The following is a 23,363-nucleotide window of genomic DNA, read 5'->3' as shown; positions in this document are numbered from 1 at the left end:
ATTTAAAATGAAGTGCACAGATTAAATAATGTAAAATAAATACTGCAATATTTCATAAAAAAAAAAAAGAATCGTAAGTTTTGATTTCATGGTGATTTTAAATGTCTACAAAAACAATGTACAAACGTACTAGATGCATAACAATTCAGTCCTTTAAAAAAAATATCTTACATTTTTATTTTAATCACACCAGCATTTTGGGGTGGAAATGGCATTTAAAACATTTTTTGAAATAAAATGGCCTATTTCTTAATCTTACCAAGCTTAATTTCATAATGTTTTATATATCCATAGACAGTTTTTTTTAATATTATGCATAAAATATTCAGGAAGTGGTCTTAATTATCTTAATATTACTTTGTTTTACCATTACCACTTGTAATCATTGAAACATTTTAAATGTATTATTCGACAAGTGGAGGATGAGACAGTTGGAGACTGAGGACCACTAGAGGGAGATAAAGTCCAGAGCCCTCAATCCTCACACTTACACCTGCAGATGGAGAGAGAGAGAGAGAGAGAGAGAGAGAGAGAGAGAGAGAGAGAGAGAGAGAGAGAGAGAGCTATTTGTCATCCACAATGGGTTTAAAAGGAGGATATTAAAAACTTTTTTATTCCGTTTTTTTTTACGATTGTTTCGTATTCTACATATCTACATCAGTGATTAAATGTTTGTGCGGTACATTGGTTCAAATATTAAAACCTTATAATAAATCAAAATAATGACTGCTCATAAATGTTATATTGTACAATCTCGCATATTAAAAAATTGTGCGGACATGGAGGACAGTAGCATCGTCTGAAAGCTGGGTAGGAGGCAGATGTTTGGATTGAGTTGGGCTAATAATGTCATGACGGTAGCCTACTTAAGGAGGCTGTTCTTCAGAGGAGCTGCTCTCGGTCTGCGCTCCTCCACACACACACATGTGATGTGTTCGTGTTTTTCCCAAGCAGGTCCTTCTTATTTTCTTGTGCATTTACAAGATGCGTGCTTATGGAGCGTCTGGGGTATTTTTGACCTTTACGTTACTTTTGCATTGTCTTTGTGTTCACTCAATAAATCCAACCGCATCCAAAGGCATGAAAGTGACCAAGACGGTTTCAGCTGCTGATGGCCACAGGAGAGCCAAACACGGCAAAAGTATTCAGTCAGCATCACCGTTATCAGGAGACGTACAGTCACAGCGGGCGATCAAGGAGGCAATTGAACCTCATGATTACATGATCTCCATCTACAAGACCTTTTCCTCGGCTGAGAAACTGGGACTGAACGCCAGTTTTTTCCGCTTGTCAAAAGCAGCAAACACCATATCGAGTTTCGTGGACGAGGGTCAAGGTTAGTTATTTCTGTATTAGTTAATTTCGGATTTAAAATTCTTAATCTGCTCCAAAATTGTTTCCCTTTTCAAAGAGAGTCATAATTGCATTACAGATGCGTTTGATATAATGTAGCCTACGACTAAAAATATTTTAAGAATGAATGGTTGAAGTGTCATAACTCTAAAGGGACTGGGAACAATCTTAATTAAATAATATTAAATAATAAACAAGAATCCTCAAAGTATCTAAACAAGTTTTGACAGATGATCCAAACTTTCTTTTTACATTCTACCTTTTTCATAAAAAGAGCAAGTCCAGAAAGAGAGAGTAAACAAATTTCAATATGAGACATTGAAAGAAACAGTATAGAATTAAACTTTTTTTATTGTATAACTTTTCATTCTTTTTAAATCTAAAATAAAAACAAAGCAATCGTGAATGAAGGAAGGAAAGAAAGACATTTCAACAAGACTACTTCTTCTCTCTCTCTTCTTCTGCATTCACATGTTTTATATGCTTCTCTAAACTGACTTTGTAAATACTGTACAGCCACTAAACATTTGTGCTCTTTGTTCCAGATGACCTTTTGAACTCCCCACTATGGAGACAGAAATACTTATTTGATGTGTCGACTCTTTCTGAGAATGTGGAGCTCTTGGGTGCTGAACTGAGGATACACACAAAGATCTCCGGAAGCTTCCGAGCGTCTGAGACGGGCCCAGTGGAGATACAGCTGCTCTCCTGCCAGTCGGACGCCGTCCTTGATTCCAAAACCCTGGATCTGGAGGATGCGCATAAACCGAAATGGGAGGTTTTTGATGTATGGGAGATTTTTAAGGAACGTCGCTGGCACTTCCACGGGACGCGCTTCTGTTTAGAGCTCAAGGCGACGCTTGATAATCCTGAGAGGGAAATCGACTTGCAATATCTTGGATTTCGCAGACATGGCCGCCCGCAACTTAAGAAAGCCATATTGGTTGTTTTCACAAGGTCAAAAAAGAGACAAAGCCTTTTCTATGAAAAGAGGGAGAAGATTAAACTGTGGGGTCTGGATAGTTTTGGGAAGGAGAAAGGACCTCACTCAAAGTCCCGACGGAGAAGACGGACCACTTTACCCAACCGCCATGGCAAGAGGCATGGCAAAAAGTCCAAATCTAGGTGCAGCAAAAAACCCTTGCATGTGAATTTCAGGGAGTTGGGTTGGGACGATTGGATCATCGCTCCCTTAGACTATGAGGCCTATCACTGTGAGGGCATGTGTGACTTCCCCCTCCGATCTCACCTGGAGCCAACCAACCATGCCATCATACAAACTCTCATGAACTCCATGAACCCCAGCAACATGCCGCCCAGCTGTTGTGTCCCGTCCAAACTCAGTCCGATCAGCATCTTGTACATCGACGCAGGAAATAACGTGGTATACAAGCAGTATGAGGACATGGTGGTGGAGTCCTGCGGCTGCAGATGATTGTGACTTCCTGATCCGTCTTCAGAATACTAGTGGAAGCCTTAGCTGAAATGCTCTACTCATCTGGAAATACAGTTTTGGACTGGAATCAAGCACAGAAACATTGTTACATCACTCTTAGTTCCATTTCACTGGGTATTTTTATACTTCAATTTGGTTTTGTATACTACACATCTTCATTCTTACAACACATTCCTGCTTTATAACTGTATTTTATGGACTTATATGTAAATTATTTTTTTAATTGTACAGGTGCAAATTTTTATTTATGTTCAGTTACACTAAGTTATTTTCTCTTTAAGTGCCATTGTTTATTCAGTAATAATATTTCACCCATATAATAAACTATTTTAGTTATTGTATCTACCTCATTGTACAAATTATGTTACGGTGTAAATGTCTTCCATTGAAAGATGAACATCACAAAAGATTTTGTAAATATTTTATAAAAAGTATGAACCACATTATTCCTTCAATAAAATACCACAAAATTAATTATATTTGTTAAATATTTCTTCTTGAATATTGCCTTTTTGTTATTGCTTGAACAAGTACTGAACTGAATTATTAGATGCATAATAATGAAGAGTAATTAATGTTTTTAAAATATGAATATTTAATAATTGGACAAATAATTTTAATGTATACACTGGGGTCAGCAAGATTTCTTTATTATTTATTACTTTTATTCAGCAATATTATATAATATTGTGTGTGTATATATAAATGCCTTAAAAGCAATGTATACTGTTTAAAAAAAAGTATCATATCAGTTCAGTGTAAAACAATGTTTGTTACGACATCTATCTATCTATCTATCTATCTATCTATCTATCTATCTATCTATCTATCTATCTATCTATCTATCTATCTATCTATCTATCTATCTATCTATCTATCTATCTATCTATCTATATATATATTATATATATATATATTATATATATATATATATATATATATATATATATATATATATATATATATATAAAAGAAGCACAACAGCTTGCAACTGGGACTGAATGGTAGATTATTAACCAGTCTGCTGCTCCCTGTTCTCATCTTTCTATACTATACTGGTCTGGGTTACACAGTAAGAACACTAACTGACAAGTGGGACTGGACAGAGTAATTCAAAACTGGGTCTACACAAGAGAAATCCCTGGCACCCTGCTTTCATTTATGCCATCCTGAGATACAAAGATCCCAGTAATCAGTGTACCTTCCCTGTACAGAGCCGAAGGGAGATAATTGCAGTGTTTAGTAAAGGTGAAAACGGGGTCAACAGACACTCAGCACAACCTTCCCTGGGTGGCCTGTGTGTCTGCGTGAATAAAGAGGAACACGTACACACACACACACACAAACTCACATCTATTGGTAAACGCAGAAACAGTTGAACGGCTCTGACCCCAGTTCCAAAGTTGCATTCATTCTCTGTCTGGGAAAAGACAATGGTAAAAACCAAGGATGCTAACTCAAGATTAGACTTGCTTTTACCCAGAGGTCAAAGGTCAAGCATTTTTTTTGTCTCTCGCCACTGTGTGCGTTTAACACATCCAGTAGAGAGAGGAAGCAATCAACGCTTCAGAACAAGGGAAAGGAATGTGCATGATGCTATTACACCAGTTATCTGTCTCTCTGACACATTGTCAGTCCTCTCTCGCCTGTAAAACACATAAAGATATAAGACGCACAGGCAATGAGCAATGCCACGCAGCTGCTTGACAACAATGGACTGGAATGTTATGTGTCTCTAAAGGACGTTTGTGGACTAACCGAGTGCTGTGATATAGTGATGGAAGCAATGATGGTTATCAAATCACATTCTGCCCCTCAATCATCAACATTTTTTAGTACAGTTGTAAAGGGATAGTTCACCCCCCCTCAAAAAAAAACAAAAACATTACAATCTGTTATGTTTTTAGCATGCTTTTAGCTAAACTTAACCAGCCACTCTCAACACAAACCTTGTTACAGCAGCTAAAAGTTCAATACACAAAGATACTAAATGATTAGTTATCATTTAAAAACATTTACAAATGATGAATAATTTCCACTTTAGATTGGCTACTGAAGAAACATGTCACTAACAAAGGCCTAAGGAAGACCTTAATGTTGAAAGGTTGTGATTTTAATAAACGTAGTTTTTGAGAGCAGTATTGGCAGTGTGCCCATCTTTGTTTATTGACAGTGAAGTGCTCCATGTGATCAAGCACCTGCCTCAAGTTTTGGCAGCCATGTTATGACGTGACACACTTACAATGTGACACAACTAAAAATCTGATTCTGTCATAGCAGCTCATAGTGTCATTGATTAGCTTAGCTTAACCAGTGACACAGATACTGTGACTGCTGTATTTGACAAGACTGTTTGCACTGATTCAGTACTTTGTCTTGTGTGTTTAAGGAGATTCCATCCTATGTCAAAGAGTCAAATGCTAGAGAACTACAAGTCAATTTAAAGGATGGAGAGCTGAGAAAAGACATTTGTAATGTCAACATCGGAAAGGAAAGTGGAACGGTGAGTTTAGATAGTCGGGCAACACTCAAAGAATGAAAGGCTACAGGTTAATCTGCTCTACTTAGCCTCTGTACACAAATGCATGATGAAGGATTAGCTTAGTTAACCCAACGCACATTTATCAGATAAGTTAGTAGATTGTCAGATGATCCTGTAGCACTTGATTGCAATGTCACTGAACAGCATTTGCTTGTTATTAGCTTATGAGAAATACAAAGACTTATGTAAAAAAGATAATTTAATTTCAAGCAGATATAATATAGCACAAATGAGCTATACAAATGGTTCCACAAAAACTATTAAGCAGCATAACTATTTTTAACATTGATATTAATCAGAAATATTTCTTGAGTACCAAATCAGCATATTAGAATGATTTCTGAAGGTATCATGTGACACTGAAGAATGGAGTAATGATTCTGAAAATTCCCCTTTGCAATCGCAGAAATAAATTAACATTTTAAATATATTAAAACTGAAAAGTATGGAAGCTTGTTTTTGCCACAAGATAAAAATAAAAAGGTAATTTCACACACACAAAAAAACAGAATTTTTCTCTTTCTCAAGTTTATATCTCACAATTCTGATTTATATATTATTATATATTATGTATTTATAAATAGTTTATAATAAAATATATATTAAATTATTACCGCAATGGGATAAAAAAAACAGTATTGTGATTTATATATATAATACGAACCATGATATTAAGTCACAATGGCATGAAAAACAAAAACTCACAATTGCCTTTATTTATGCATTTATTTATTTTTTTGCCATGGCAGAAACAGGCTTCCATAGAAAACCATTATTTTAAATTGTACAAATGTTTCACAATAAAACTGTTTTTACTTGTTGCTGCGTTACCTTTGTCTTTATTTTTTTTGTGATACATGCAAAGTCATCATTGTGCTTGTGTAAAAATGTGTCACTTGAATCTGGTGCAAAGGTGTGCAAATTGGCCTACTGTAGTTGAAGATCCAACTTAGCTTTAAACTAATGTCCTCAGTGCTTCTGCCAACCAAAAAAAGATTCTCAGTGAGGTTCTACAGGTCACCGCCGACCCACCATCTATATGGGGATAAAGCGATGTGGAGATGTGCAGATGTTTGAAATAGGTAGCGCTCAGAAACATATGGCTTTGGTTGAGGGGTTGAGGCTACCGCTGCGCTTCGCATACTGGCTTTAGTTATATGTGGATTAGGCTACTTAGTGGACGACTCTGAGTCAATGCTAGACAGGTCTGACCCCGGCTCATGTGTTTTGACTGAATGATAATCAGACCTCTGGACTTCTTTTACACATTAGAAGCAGAGCTGATATGACAGGGGCCGCAGTGTTCCTTTACAGTGGTTCGGTGAAGAAAATGCGAAACAGATGAGGGGAGTCTACAGTGAGGCTTTCTCTCGCCCCTAATTAAAAGTGCCTGTCGAGGACGTTTGGAGAGAGTTCGACTCCCAGATCACTGTGGCATGTGCACATCAAAAGGAAATAGACACTAAACACAGGGTTACCCATTAGCAGAAGAGTTTTATACAAAGATCACAAGCTTTCATTTGGCAGTAATGACCTACAGAGTGTCTATCCCTAAACGTCCTTCACCTTGTCACAACAAGACCCCATCACAGGTTAAACAGCACGTTAACCAACTCAAAGTCCTTTTATCCAACAGTAAGGTCTTTCTGGGATGTCATGGCTGGTGAGCGTAGTTGCGCAGCTTTGTAATGGCAATTCTTTATATATACTCGACATGGACTCCCTGAACTCTTAACAATATTTATAGTATGGGTCAAAGCAAGTGGTTTTCCCTGAGGACTTGGTCAAGATCCATATTCTGCAAGCGAAATGTTACTTTATTCTTTCTAAAAGGCTAACCTCTAATGAGCTGCATGTTGCATGAGTCCAACAGTAAATACGAGCACTAGTGAGTCACTGGTTCTGTTCAGAATGGAATACTTACTACTTAAATGATATAGTACTGCCAACTTAATAAAACATACATACATAAATACATATATATATATATATATACATATATTCTACATAACTTTATCTATTACCGACCCCACACTTTTGAACAGTATTGTATACTGATTAATAATAGTATGTTAGTATACTTTTCCAAACATAGCCAATGTCACGCTCGCATAGTTAAGTGACGTTTAAAAAAAAAATGGTATCAAAAGAGTCCCTAAAAGGTATATTAGCATCTGTGGGAACTAGTATAATATCATTTGATCACCATACAAACCTTCAAGATGTTAGCATGAATTACATGCCACAAGAGTAAAATGGAACTTTATGGTCAATAAAAATCAGCAAAGTGTTCATTGATTGTGAAACCCTCAGTCCTCTAGAGGAAACCCAAAACCTGTCTTGTTCTGCTGGGCCAGTCTAGTGTCTGAATCCATGAGGAAAAGGAAATGTGTTATGACATGAACAGGGTGGAAAAGGAAGTGTTTTTTGCATATAATTAAATAGGGGGAGGGGTTTTAAGACACTTGATTTACTTACACACACAAAGATCCATATGTATACATACATATATACAGACACACTCATATAATGCCACACTAACTCTTTTCTAAAACCTGCTTTGTCAAGCACTTTCTTAATTCCAGGTGTGGAATTTCAAGTTTATTTTTTTGGTTTTCACAAAAGAGAGAGTCTTATATTTTTTAAAGCATGTTCACTTTTTCTAAATAGAAACCCCATCATACAATAAAGCCTCTTTAGTAATATGAATCGTATGTTACTTATCAACTTAATGGGTTGCAGCCTTCTCTGATACTGGCTGAGAATCTCTGGCCATCTTATCTACAAAAATACACTGATAAAAAATATAAAGAGCAGATTTCAGCAATCTCAGCAACAATCTTGATCGGTCAAGAACACGTGAAAAACATGCTTCCAATTACAGCTCGCAAACTCCCTCCAGGAGGACATTAGTAAGGAAGTGTACAAAAGATATGATAAAAAGTACTTTAACATCTTGAACTTAGAAATCTTGGATAAAACATCTAAGCAAAGAAAATAATCTGGTTTTAAAGCTTGAAGAATTGAACTTGTGGGGTGTTTTACATTTAATACCACTCTCTGTTTTAGATCACATACTGATCGTGTGACTAAAATTGTGTTTTATTTTAGAATCCCGCTTGAGCTACAGCGGGAAACTCTGGGAAACATTTATTTACAGTATAGTTGCTTCAGATACTTTTTTACTAAGGAAAATTAAGAAACTTCTGTAGTTATATCACAGTGCATATTAGTGTCAAACTAGTAACAAGTAACTAATCCAAAAATTTAAATATGATATATCATACTTGCAACTACTTTTAATATTCTGAAAGTAAATAAGAGATGGGGCTGTTAAGCTTCAAAATGAAAAAAGCACCATACAATTTTAAAAGTTGTACATACGACTTTTGCACTATATTCTAAGTCTTCTGAAACTTTTATGTGGCTGAAATAATATTAGTATGCCATATCCATATATATATATATATTTGTATAACGCTTTATAAAATACTTGTTGTGTCAAAGCAGCTTTACAGTGCCAAACAGGAAAATAGTTTCTCAATGATGCAAGAATACAATAACAGAGTCATTTATCCAAATTTTTCAATGAATCATGTGATTTGTTCATGAACAGTTCATCTGGCTGACTCAAAAATACAGTCAGTGGTTAGCAGTCCTGTGGAGAAATTTCAGACCATTTACCATACAAAGCTACCATATGGCTTCAGAAGACTAAGAATATGCATATAAACTACTTTTATGATACGTTTATGGTGATTTTTATTTTTTGTTATTTTTTAAGCTTAAAAGCACCTATCCCTTTACTCATTGTAACTGCATGGAAAAGTGAATAGTACATCATTTCTCCATTTACGTACCACAAAAAATAGAAAATCATAAAGATTTGGAATGACATGACGACTACATTTTCATTTTTGATTGACATTTAAAGCCAGAAATACAGCCAAAAAAAGATGCAGGACATTTTCTGAGTCTCCAAACTGCTAAAAATTCTGACCATTTTAAAAAGCAGCTAAAAATGTTTCACTTTCTCCAATGTAACAAGATCTCATCTCACACAGGAAAAGATGGCAAACCATCAGGATAATTTAATACACTTGGATCTAAAAACAGCCCTAAAAAAACACTAATATACACCTCAACCATTTTTCTTCAATGCAACATTATTGTTGGTTAAATGTGTAGACCAATCAGAAACATTCAATAGCAAAATAAAAACACTTCCAAAATGATCATGTCAAAATGAACTTGAAAGGCAAGCACATTTCACAATCCCCACACAGACACACAGAGTCACGCATGTGCATGCACATAGCCAGAGCAAAGACAGAAACTATTTAGCATGCTAGACTGACCACAAGATTCAAGCTCACCCAACTAACCTCTAGGTGTTGATTGCTCAGGGGGACCTGATCCTGGATCAGAAAGGCCATTCCCATGAAGATTTAAGTATACACTTGAAAGCCACTCTAACAGGTCGCTTGTAGAGGGTCAGGGGGTCAATTGCCTGGTGGTGCTTAATGGTAGCAAAAAAAAGTGAGTCATCTTAAATGGGCCACAGTGAAGCTTGTGGCCTGCAACTGGAGGAATTTAAGGAATTCTGGGGGTTAAAGTGGTGCCATGAGGTGGCAGACACCGACACGGGGCTCTGGAAATTGGATACAATGTCACCGCCTCACCATCACTCAACATTAGCCACTGCTCTCTCAACACCTTGTTCCCACTGTGGGAATTACCTATTGTCGGTTTACAGAGAAAAAAAGCTTGAAGCGCATCAAAGCAATGATTGTAATGATTCAAAGCTGAATATTAAAATCTGCTCTGTTTCATCATCAAAGAGGTGTAGCGTAATCTAACCTTACCACTGAACTACTTCAAATGTGAAGTAAATGACTCTGCAATGACGAAAAAAAAAGAAAAAAGAATGGAGCTCCATTTAGGTTGAGGAGGCCTGAATACAAAACAGGCACTCTGGAGGATTACCTAATGTTATTTTCACCTCTGTTATTTGAGTGCTTCTTAAAGCTGAGAAAACATATGTCATCATGCTGCCAGGGCCAAATATTGTCAATATTTTCCAGAGAAAATGACAAAAATGATTTTCAAGTTTGGTCACTGTGCATAAGCAATCATTTAGTCTCTTTATGCTTTCACAAAACGGAAATGAAACATTCTCGAACTTGGCATGAACGTTCTCTTACCTTCAAATTCTTCCTTTGACATCACATTCTTCTTCTGCACTTCAGAGTCCATGCATTCACCTGGCCTGCTGACACTGCCAGCGTGTTATTTCCTCCCTGAGCTTAAACTCATGATCTAACGACCGGCCTTTGGTCCAAAGTCAACACTGAACAGAACTTGTCAATCATTTGATCCACTTCATTGGCATCAAGGCTTGATTGGGCACAATTAGTCCTTAGAAACAAATGACATAAATCTGCCCTGGATTTCCATTGAGGGAGGTTGATTATTTGCTTTAACCTGGAACGCTGATTTCATTTTCACCCCTCTGTGTCTCCTGGGGGATTAACAAACAGTGGAAAACATGTACGACTGACACAAGATCCTTTGGCCTTAGCTAGAGAAATTTTCAAATGCAATTTGGCCAAATCCGAAGGGAGTCCAAACGCACAACATTTTTGGCACAGCTAACACACTGCCTTGAGATTTCTTTCAGTTTTTATAAGCTGTGTAACACAGAGGCACCAATTGTCAGTTTCCTGACTGTGCGCACCAGCATAGGTCAAAATGTTGTTGAATCTGTCCACAGATATAAATGGTCAATTTAAGGACTATATTACATGAATAAATTAAAAATTATGGTAACATGAATATATTTTAGGTATTATAAATTAACAATTAACAACATAGACATCATCTATCAATCTAGGTTTATGTAAATATATAAATACATAAATAAAAGGGACTGTTTAAAACATTATAAATTGTATTAATACTAAAATACTTTTTATTTTATATAGTTAACTTATGTTTCAAATTTCTCAAATGTATTAATTAATCTAGATTTTTAAGTCAGTTAAGTAAAAAAGAAAAAAAAGGTTTCTTTTAAATTCAGACTAATGTAAATGATTTACACTATAATGTGCTTGCAAAATTATCAAATTTATTACATGATGTAAAAATGTAATTGCATACGGCGCTATCTGCTGAGAAAAGCCCCCAAATTTAACAACAAAAAAAGCATTGACTAGACATGGGGCATGAATAATTACATTCATTTTTAACACATTTTTTTTCCTATTTAATCACATTAAATTAACATCCCTAATTTAGAAGAAGCCCTAAAGAAACTAGTAGTTTAAACTTACAAGCCGCCATGCAAACACTCAGAAGTTTCATGTTTATGTACAGGGAATTACTAATGGACCATGGTCCATTAACTATGTGGATTTATTTCCAACCATGCAGTGTTATGAAAAGGCCAGCACAGAGGCTCTAAACTCAGGCTGTGGCACTTTTTCTGTCAGACAGCGAAACTAAATTTACAATATTGACTCTTTGGCTGCGTTCTGTTACAGTAAAGAGGACATTGGGTTCCGGTAGAGCAGAGGTGGGGAACGTTGATCCTGGAGGGTCTGTGTCCCTAAAGAGTTTAGCTCCAACCCTATTCAAACACACCTGAAAAAGCTAATCAAGGTCTTCAGGATACAGGTAGGTTTTTTTTTTTTCAGCGTTGGAGCTAAACTCTGCAGGACAGTGGCCCTCCAGGATCAACGTTCCCTACCCCTGCAGTAGAGAGTAACCTTGAGTAAATACAAACACGCAGGACATTCACAACGAGCTCTGAAAATGTGGGCAGAGTTCCCTGCAGACAAACTTCATGATGAACAACTGTTATACATTTTTTGCACATATTAGACGATTTACCAGGTATTATAACAATTGTTTTAATTGCATAATGAGAATTAGTCTGGCATGTTTAATAATGATTTAATATGCATGCCAATTAAGTTTAATATAGTGCCAAAACCTAATCTTAATATACACCAATCCATAGATAACCAGTATACACTAACAAAAATTGTGCTGATGCTTCAGAACCATTTGGTGAAACTTTTACGTCATTCATACTGAATGTTCTTATAAACCACAAGTCAGACTCTTGCTGTTTATTGGGTGATGATGCTCAGACTGAGAGCGGGAATTATGGTGATGACCACAGCCCCTGGCCTGTATGAGGGTCTGTGTGTGTGTGTGCACTGACCCAAGGTAACCCACGGCTGTGTTCTGAACTCTAAAGCCAAGGTAGATCAGAGCTGGTAATCAGAAGCTTGGCTGTAAAAGGCCTAATGAGCCTCAGAGGCAGCGGTAAAACAAAGTGAAAGTCACCTAATAGGCCAAAAGTAATCTACGCCTGTCGCCTGTCCCATAATGTCTAGCGTAATAAACTTTACTACTGACTTAAGTTATCAGTCTACAACAGAAAAATGTGAGTAATGTTTTTGACATGTAAAGTCAAACACTTATAAGGCATGCAAAGTAACCCTATAAACCCTACAGTACTGATTCTGAGAAATGTTTATTTGTATATTTTTATTTCTCAGTCATCACTTGTATTGTATTGCAAAACATGAACTTTGATCATAAAACCAAGCACTTTAAAATCATCTTAAAATATTATGTCACATGTCAGGTTTTACATGGTTAAATAAATACATTCCACTTGGATCCTACTAACTTTACCACTGGAGAATTGGGACGCTGGCTCTTCTTCCCCCGAATGGTCTCTCCTCCTCCTGGGGCAGCCAGGCTCCAATGTAGACAAGCAATCTCAACTATTCTTTTATTCCATGCTTAACCTCCACTATGACAATAAAGCTCTGTTTACCTATTCATCCACCTCAGCGCTGAACCTGATAGCACTTCAAAGTCCCACACTGAGGACAGTGATTAGATGCAGGGTGTTGCTTTTCACTGGGCATTCAATGCCAAGGCTGAGTTTCACCAGGTGAAGTATTAAAAGACATGTGAATGTCTTTTTACAAATTTAAAATAAACTACAACAGACTCAGCAGACATACTGTAGACAGAGAAGTATTTTCCATGAAGTGTGCAATAAAACAACTATGGAGCAAGCAACAAAGAAGTAGTTTACTGAAATGCAGTGAGCAATAAAAATGATGCCAGCCATAATTATTTTTGTACCGTTATGTGTGGTGTAGAAAGACTACAAATCACATTTAAAGATGTGTAATTTCTATGCATAAACAGCACTAAAAAGAACTGCAAAATTAATGATTTCTAAACTGCCTCTGAATGTCATTGTTCAGAAATTAAGAAGTGCACTTGCAAATTGGTTGAGCTGATGAAATGTCGAGATGCTCAAACAAACAGAACAATACTGAGAGTGCCACAGAACTAAAGGGCTTTTTCAAAATAGCCTTCTGCAGCCGTACATACTGTATAGTATGCATATTATACAGTTCATCATTTCCTGTATGCATGACCTAAGTTTGCCAAAACGTCTACTTTATCCTACAATATAACAATTGACTTTTCTTCCATTAGGCACAATTAGCATCTTTTTTTTCAAAGCTTTAAATGTCTTAGTCGTCTCTGCACATCAGTTTGAGATAGAACAGAGATACCACAGACAAGAATATTATACACCACAACGAACACCATTCCATTCCTTTAGTTAATGGAAATTTCACCACTGACTTATATTATGTGAATAGTGCAATCAACATATTAAAAGACAGTTCAAATGTTCTCATGGACAAGAGACAAAAAGCATCACTGGTTTGCATGGTGAGAGTGCCCCCAAGTGCTGAAACACAAGGGCAACTTAATTTGCCACTTCAAGGTTTCACAGACAGGGCTGATGTTAAAGGGATAGTTCACCCAAAAATGAAAATTCTCTCACCCTCAGGTCGTTCCAAACCTGTATGAGTTGCTAATGTTGAACATAAAAGAAGATATTTTGAAGGTTGCTGTTAATCAAACAATTGGTGGTTGCCATTGACTTCCATAGTATTTTTTTTTCCTATGGAAGTCAATGATATTTTATTTGAGACAATTATTATTGCCTCATCATTTAAAAAAAAAAAAAAAAAAAAATACCAGATTTCAGTTGTAAAAATAATCAGTAGATTACTTGATTACCAAAATAATCATTAGTTACAGCCCTAGATTAGTTAAAATATTTCTAAATACAACTGCATTGTTTTACTTTTTGTAATTAAAAGACAAATATTTGGTCATTTAAAATTTCATAAAAATTGTATTAAAATATTGTCACGTTCTAGTGAACCAAGTATCTGTATTTTGTCTCATCTGGTGAGCGTATTGTCACACCTTATAGTGTCGATAAGCGGAGATATAGCTCAGAATATTCCAAGTGTATGATACAGCTTTCATTCTTCAGGTCAACCATATATTCATGAAAAAGAAAATCAGTTTGAATAAAGAAAGCAATAACTTTGCCATAGTATCCTTTCAAATGTTATAGTTGTAAGTCATTGCATGGCTCGCCCCTGCTTACCCAACCCGGAGGCTTTTTATGAATGGTGGTGAGAATTTGAGATTTCTAATATTCCCAACAGTTGTGGTGTAATTATAAAATAGGCTGTAGTCTGACGTGCTACATGTCTGCTGTTAAGTACTGTTTAGTTTTTATTCACTGTTAGTGCTAGCTGTGCTTGGTTTGAGCTGCTTTATAAATTTGTTGTTGTTTACAAAGAGAAGTTTATAGGTATAGGTAATGCTGATTTGCTGCTCAAGAAACATTTCTGATTATTATTAATATTAAAAACATTGCTGCTTAATATTTCTGTGGAAACAATGATTCCACTCAAACATTTCTATAAGATTTTTTTAAATAATTAATAATTAAATTAATAATTTTATTCATAATGCATGAAAACGTCAAAAAGTGAGTGAAGACATTTAAAATGATTTAAATTTGATAAATGCATTAACAATTTTAAGTAATATATTTGATAAGTGCAAATAAACGCTGTTCATTAAACTTTATATTTTAAAAAAATCCTGAAAAATGAAGTGTATCACAATTTCCACAAAATATGATGCAGCAAAATTGGGTTCAACACTGACAATAATCAGAAATGTTTCTTGAGAGTCAAATAAATTATAATGATTTATTGATTTCTTAAAGATCATGTGACACTGAAAACTGGAGTAGTGATGAAGAAAATTCTGCTTTGCATCACAGGAATAACATTACAGTTTATAATATATTAAAATTGAAAACTTATTTTGTTTTTGTAATAATATTTCACAATATTTAAGTTTTTTTCAAATAAATTCAGCCTTAATGAGCAGAACATTATTATATAAGGTTATTTTAAAATCATGAATAACTTTAATGTTTCCAAACTTTTGGCAGATACTTTAATAATAATAACAATTCTATATTTATTATACAATTTTATAGTACTTCAATATAATATATTAATATGTTGTTGTCATGATAATTAAATGCTGCTTGTTATTTTTTATGGGACAGTAGTTATTTTTACAATATAAGATATATTTTGGGGCGTGGCTTGTGGCCGTGACTTGGGCGTGGTCAGTTTTTACTACTTTTTTTCTCTAGCTTTTTCTCTAGTTTTTACTTTCTTTTTTCTCACAAGCCTGATTAATCTGTTTTTACCTAAGTATATACAAAAAAAAATCTATTACTTTTGTACTTTCACTCGAAAAAATGTTGGAGTTATATTTTACTATACGGATCTGTACTTTTACTTAAGTACTTGATTTGTGTACTTCATCCATCACTGGTTCTCTGAACTCTGATTGTGTAACATGAATAGGCCTACATGTGAAAACTTCCACTCTTCTCATTTTCCTGCTATTTATGATTCAGAATACAACATACATAAATATCTGTTGTAATGACCAATAACTGTCAGTTAAACCAAAGTCCGTTCTGTGATTAAATAAATAAATAAATAAATGTCCATTTGTTGCTTTATCCAAAACTCATGCTCAGTTCAGTTCAGGACTTGACACGTCACTGAAGATGTTCATTGAGGTCACGTAGATTACGTGCTTCTGATTTGTGTGTTCTCGTTGAGAATCCAGTAGAGGGCAGTAAAACATCACACGTTTTTTCTTTGACAGGGTTGATATATACATTTGATTTCCAAAATAATAATGAAAAAATAAAATAATGAAATATTTTCACTAAGGATAAATATTACTATATATCTGCAATTAACGTTAATTTATATTGTTCGTTTCAGGCTAATTTTACTGTGAAAAATAATAATTAAATACAAATATTAATTAAAAAAAATCTAATATTTGATTATGATTTGTTATTTTGTTATTGTGTCCTATTCTTTTGATTTTTATTTGCATGACGGCTTCAGACTGACTGATAAATTGGGGGGGATACACTTCTTTTTTTCAAGTAATACTGTATTCAAGGTTTGGTGTAATTCTTGCACATATAGCCCAAACCTTTTATATTATAGTTGACCTGAAATTACTAAATATATGGAACTTGAGTATGATATGTATAAATGATAACATTCAGATTACAGAGACAAATACATTAGAATATTTATCCATTTTTATAGATTTGTCTAATTAAAATAATATTTTTCTTCTTCTCTTGTTTGTGTAAAAGCATATGAGTATTATTTGTCTGATGGTAATTAGATATGTAAGATATGAAAAGTATTTCCTGTTATGATTTTGATAAGGGAGTTCTGGATTGAAAGATTAATACACTCTCACTGCAATCCTTTTTTTTTTCTTTTTTTTTGTTCTCCTGTCAGTAGGTCTAGAGGGATCAGAATATTGTCAGTAAAGATGGTTTTTGTACAGCATGCTTTCACTGTATAAACACCCATTTGTCACTGATCCTATGGACACTCACACAGTAATAATCTCCTGCATCTTCAAGATGGACATCACTTATGTTCAGAGTGAATTCAAGACCTTTCCTCCAGAGTGAAAACTGCCTCCTCCACTCATTCTAGATGGAGCACTTGAAGGCTTCATTGTTTTGTAATATATAAGGAGTTTAAAGGTTTCCTCTGGTTTCTGAAGATACCAGGAGATGTAGTAATCTTTGGATGTTGAGCCCTCTGGATACTGTATAAACTACAGTGTTGACCTTACAATAAATAGAGACTGTTTGACTGAGCTCAACTGATTTAACATCAGACTGAGTCACAACAACCTGCCCCAAAGAATACAACTGAATTAAAATAATGATTTGTGCATGAGAAAAAAAATAATTCAATTTGATTTGAAAATGAAATGACCTTTGATGCAGTAAAATGCCCAGATGAAGATCATATTTCATATTTGTTCCTGTTGCACAATGTCGGCATTTGTTAAAAGTGTTCACAAGACTATAAACACTCAGAGCACTAATGCATGACCTGCCCATGGAAAAACATCATTACTTTGGAAAAACCCTTCCTGACCTGAAATATCTTCTTATTTATATGACAGTTAGCTTTGTAATATTATATACATATTTGAATGATAAGTTAATCATATAGTTTAATTAAAACTTGTGTTATCTAAAAAAAAGATAAGTTTTATTTATTTTTTTATTATTGAGAATGAATTAATTTGGAGGATTTTTGTTGGAGGAACCAAACTGAGTGATGAAAGTAAGTGCTGAATGAAATAAGATGGAAAAACACTCACAAAATGTGTACCTGAATAGATCATATAGCATTGCAGCCTATTAGTGACTAGCATTATTGTTTTTGTTTACATACTGACTGCACTGATACTGTATACGTAATACAGGCTTGTAAATTAGACTATAAAAGGCAAATAAAATTTTGATATGAAATATAAATAAAATATAATTTTAAGCAAACTAAATTCCTAAATATTATTTTACATGAACGTATTGATGTGCACATTTTATTTTTAGAGCAGTAATGTTTGTATTATTATTAGTAATAGAATTATAAAATATTTAATATATTTCTTAAATTGTATTCAATTTAAAATGGTTTAATTACGTCGCCTTATTTTAAATGTACTTTTAAATGTACAGTATTCTTATAGTTTTACTATCAGCTGTGAATAGCAAACTGGTTAGTGTCAGTGTCAGTGTCAGTTGGAGTGCAGGAGGTTTTTGTACAGCCACTGATTGAGTTTGTGTCAGTGTGGTACACGTTCGGTGGAGGCACCCGACTCTCAGTTGGAAGTAAGTCAATCTATTTCTAATTTAAAAATGAAAAACTGAATTACAATTACAAGGCAAGATTTGTTTGTGTTTAAAACACATTTAAGAAATAATACCAGTGTCTAATAAAAGGAATTTAAATCAATTTAAAACAGTAACTTTTTTATTATTGGGCATTTATCCATCAGAATGGTAAACTGAATTTCACAAACAACGTTTGTATGACTCTTTATGAGTATGCAGTCTTTTAAACACCTTTACAAATCTGTTTAACAGGTAAACAAGAAAATATTAAAACATTTTATTACACATGGAAAGTGTCAATGTACATTACAATACATTTAGTAGACGCTTTTATCCAAATTTATCCAAATTAATTGTATAATAAATAAAAGGAAAAAACTAATACAAAAAGATTAGAGAAGCTATTTTTTATAGAAAACAAGCAGTTAGTAAATGAATAGAGTGCAAGCCTAAAAGGGCAAGTTTTCTTGTAGATAATGTAGATAATAGGACAGCTTAGTAATGATAGGAAGTTAAAAATATTTAATTATTATTAATTGTTTTCAATTATTATCAAGTTCAAGTTACTTTATTTATACCCGAAGGTAGATTTTGTTTGCAGTAGAGTCCTCATACACACTTATGAAACAGAGCACATATCACACATCATCAAAAACTACATCATCAAAAAGTTCTTATCGGTCCAGAATACAAAATACATACATAAAAACGAAAAAAGAAATAAAGAAAAAGGAAAAAAAAGAAATTATCTGTTTAACAGGTAAACAAGAAAATATTATTATGTAAGGGTGTGTGTGTGTGTGTGTGTGTGTGTGTGTGTGTGTGTGTGTACCAAATGTCCTCACTTATATTATGAAATACTTTGACAACGTAGTGAGGACATTTGGTGGTCCTCACTATTAAAAATGCTTATAAATCAAATGAAAATGTTTTTATGTAAATCTGGTGTTCTTCACATATTTCTGTGATGGGTATGTTTAGGAGTATAGGGATTGGGTTAGGTGATGAAATATCACCAACCTGATATAAAATCAATGGAAGTCTATGCAACATCCTAACTAAATTAAAGCAAAACAAAATTGTTTGTGTGATTGCTAAAGAAATATTTTTACAGACTGTTGCACTACAGATCTGCTTGATTAACTCTGAATGTCTTAAAGGGAAGTAAAAGACTCTCAGAATGACTGACAGAGCTGTTTTTCAGAAGAATGAAACATCACAGTTTCCATCTCTGTCTCTCTTTAGCTGCGGCTCGTCCCGCTCTCACAGTGCTGCTGCCCTCCAGAGACGAGCTGCAGCAGGGGAAGGCTACAGTGCTGTGTGTGGCCAGTAAGGGATACCCCTCTGACTGGAAGCTGAGCTGGAAGGTGGACTGCAGCAGCAGGAGCTCTGGTGTGGATCTGAGTCCCAGTCAGCTGCAGAAGGATGGACTGTACAGCTGGAGCAGCAGCCTGAGCCTCACTGAGAGTGAGTGGAGCAGAGCAGCAACCGTCAGCTGTGAAGCCACGCACCCGTCCCACACTGCAGTCACCAAGAGCCTCAACACAAAGCAGTGTGATGACCAGTGAAATACACCAACAGACGCACTGTCCTAATTAAGCCGCTGCTCAACAATTAATCTTTTGTGCTGTTAGTATATTTCTCCTATAGGTCTTATTGTTGTGATTCTACGTCTGCCATGCTTTGAATGTTTTATGTTATTCTTGCTGCCAAATAAAAGCATTTTGTCTCAAATGTGCTGCTGAATTATTACTAAAATATGAAATACTATACCTATTTTATTGGGGGTTTTTTATTTGACATGTAACATAGTGATGAGCAGCCTGAATATATAGACAATATTTTAATATTCAAAATATCAAATAAAATATTTTGGCTATATTAATCGAATGACAAATTTAAATTGTTAATATATATTAGTTCAACATCTAAAATAAGCTATTTGAGAAATCACAGACAATAAGTCAAGTCAATTCTGCTTTATTGTCAATTCTTCCACATATACAACACGTGCATACAGAGAATTGAAATTACATTACTCTCAAACCCTTGGAGCATACAGATAACACTATAAATAACTAACAGTAGAGCATAAAAGTACAGATACAAAATAATATATGGAGAGAGATTTGTTGCAGTATTCCAAATGAATAGATTATGATCCACAAATAAATGTAAAGAAATGAACAAAAATTGGCTCTGTCACCAGAAATAGGGATATCAGTTTTTGGTTTACTTTCATGTCACCCAAAATGTCCGTGATGTCCATCATAGCGGTAATGCCTGGTCTCCTGATCTAACATGCAAGCAGAACAAGGGATTCAAACTTAACAAATTGTTTAGTTTAGGTGTTGTGCTGGCTGCTAGCGGCTAAGTTAGTTAGAGACCTGTTAATTTTAGAAGCTTCTTTTTCTTCATTTTAAAAGCAGACTGTATATATATATATATATATATTATTGTATTATCAATTGTATTAACTATCGCTCCCTCTCAGTTTCTAATAAAGATCAGGGCACAGGTGAAGTCATTGTGCTGCAGGTCTGTTTAAGAACACTTTAGCATTTTGTTTTTGTTTTTTCTTTTTTTTTTCTTTTTGCATCACAATATATGAATTCTTAGATTTTCTAAAAAGTATATTTAAATATAAAAGTATATTTAACATGGTACTAAATTATTGTTGTTTTTGAAGAGTAACTTTAAATGTGTGTTAGATGAAGGTGAAGGTAATCTAAATGTAAAAATAAGGGAATGCACAATTAAATATTCAATATTGTATGTTATATACACAATAATGATTCTAAATAAAATAAAGCCTCTATTGCCCACTTTTTTTTCCAGATTTTTAGTTTGAGATCCAACAATATCCAGCAGTATTACCACAGACCCCTGTTGAGACTCCAACAGGCATTTATGTGGCTTCAAAAAGCCATTCCAGCTAAAAACGCTTAATTTTCCACCACTTACCTGCATACTATAACGGTTTTCATTTGATTTGAGAGTTACATTAAACAGGAATGACCTTAGCTGAATCACCAGGAACACTGGGCTATGCTTAAAATATGAACAAGAAGGTAAAGGAAAACACTTTTCCTTACATACTAATTTAAGAGTTATATTAAATATTAATTACTTTAGTAAACACCGGATTATTAAAGTAACAAGCTTATAATTGTTGACTTATCGATCCTAGCTTCATTGTAGTTGAACTGTGAGTCTTCTCAGCTTTTCTCATGGACCTTTAGCACAATGACCCGACAATAACTTCACCTTTGCCCTGATCTGTATTAGAAACTGAGAGGGGAGAAAGTTAATACAATTGATAATACAATTAAAAAAGTTTTAACCTTGAGCAAGCAGAGCCACAATTAGTAAACTGATTGTGTTGTGTGTCAGTGACCCTGGCAGGACTGAACACACACCGATCATCTGAGTGAGTGTGTGTGTGTGTGTGTGTGTGTGTGTGTGTGTGTGTGTGTGTGTGTGTGTGTGTGTGTGTGTGTGTGTGTGTGTGAAAGAAAGAAGAGGTTGAAGAAATGCTGAATAAATCACAATACAAATGTAAACCAGGTGAAAAACAAATAGACAGCATTTTAGATTTTTAGATTTTGTTTTGAGAAAAATAGGGTTGTGAAATAAATGACACATTCCCTAATATTTCATTAATAATAACTAAATGCATCTAAAAGAAGACAATTTCTGTAAATGTATTTAAATTTATTTAAATTTATATCATTATTAATATAACAAATTGCTTGTATTTTTATTTAGTTCATGAATCAAAAGTCATTTCTAAAAAGTACATTTGGTAAACAATTTAAATAAAAACTAGTTTAATTATGTTGCTGTTTCTAACATAAATATTTATTATTAGACAGAAAATTAAAATGGGAAATTATCTAGAATGTGAAATTAATTTTGATTTCATTGCTTTGGCCATGAGCTTTTCTTTATCAACAGGGAGTCAGTGAGGTGAATAATGATCTTCAACATCAACATCTGCAGAAGCTCAAAGCTGCAGCGCTGCAGTCTCACACAAAGAGGTTTTTGTACGACGCTTTCACACTGTGTGAACACCCAGTCTGGGTTCTTTGAGTCTCCTGTCTTACTGTGTTGACTCTGACAGTAATAAACTCCTGAATCTTCAGGCTGGACTCCACTGATGGTCAGTGTAAAATCCATGTGGTTTCCACTTTCACTGCCACTGAATCTAGAAGAAACACCTGAAGCTCTCTCTGATGTGTAATAGATCAGGAGTTTAGGAACATCTCCAGGAATCTGATGATACCAGGACATGCATTTCAGAGAGGTATCCTTTTTGTTACAAATCACAGCTGGTGTGTGTTTACAGTGAATAGTGACGGTCTGATCAGGATTCACTGTTTGATTTTCAGATTGAGTCAGAATCTGTCCCACAGAACCTGAAGAGACACAAAAACACATAATTCATATCAAAGCATATAAGTTCAATAATAATAATAATGTGTACTGCTATTTCGGACAAAAAAAATATGAATATAAGAAAGAATGTGTGTTTATAAATGTACAGTATATAAAGAATACACAAGAAATGAAGTCTAAACTAAATATTGATCTCAGCACTTGTGGATCTGTGGACTGCTAAATTTTTAATTTTCTGTAAACCAGTTGATGATATGAATTTCTATATACTTACTCCAGATGAAGGTTGTGAGCGTCCAAATAATGATGGCTATTAAAGTCATGTTTGCTTTTGGATCTGTTCATGAAGGAGAGCTGTCAGTCGTAAAATCATGAAGTCACAGATCTACTATAAAGACCTCCAGAGCACTGAAGCATGCAGTTCAATGCAAAGCAGGCCT

The 23,363-nt window shown here is 34.6% G+C and overlaps 1 protein-coding gene and 2 gene segments (V, D, J or C); 2 read left to right on the top strand and 1 right to left on the bottom strand.

The window, feature by feature from the left end:
- Nucleotides 1-899: 899 nt before the first annotated feature.
- LOC132104663 (growth/differentiation factor 6-B-like) lies at nt 900-3,339 on the top strand. Its single transcript, XM_059510228.1, has 2 exons — nt 900-1,336; nt 1,899-3,339. The coding sequence occupies exons 1-2, from the start codon at nt 985-987 to the stop codon at nt 2,786-2,788; spliced, it is 1,242 nt and encodes a 413-aa protein (XP_059366211.1). The 5' UTR covers nt 900-984; the 3' UTR covers nt 2,789-3,339.
- A 9,155-nt stretch (nt 3,340-12,494) lies between these two features.
- On the top strand, nt 12,495-20,263 carry LOC132104866 (Ig kappa-b4 chain C region-like). The segment is given in 3 exon segments: nt 12,495-12,555; nt 18,403-18,522; nt 19,771-20,263. Coding segments are annotated over 3 exon segments (504 nt in total).
- Nucleotides 20,264-22,420: 2,157 nt separating this feature from the next.
- LOC132104112 (immunoglobulin lambda variable 2-23-like) lies at nt 22,421-23,282 on the bottom strand. The segment is given in 2 exon segments: nt 22,421-22,943; nt 23,198-23,282. Coding segments are annotated over 2 exon segments (546 nt in total).
- Nucleotides 23,283-23,363: the final 81 nt, after the last annotated feature.

This window comes from Carassius carassius, chromosome 25, assembly GCF_963082965.1.
Source record: "Carassius carassius chromosome 25, fCarCar2.1, whole genome shotgun sequence".
NCBI classification, from domain to species: domain Eukaryota; kingdom Metazoa; phylum Chordata; class Actinopteri; order Cypriniformes; family Cyprinidae; genus Carassius; species Carassius carassius.
The sequence above is the reverse complement of the archived record's forward strand: the minus strand, read 5'-3'. Positions and strand labels throughout refer to the sequence as shown.

Bases quoted from the DNA above. Each gene is read 5' to 3' on its own strand.
- LOC132104663 (XM_059510228.1), top strand. From the start codon at position 985: ATGCGTGCTTATGGAGCGTCTGGGGTATTTTTGACCTTTACGTTACTT. The intron at 1,337-1,898 runs GTTAGTTATTTC...TCTTTGTTCCAG, and splicing joins TTTCGTGGACGAGGGTCAAG to ATGACCTTTTGAACTCCCCA.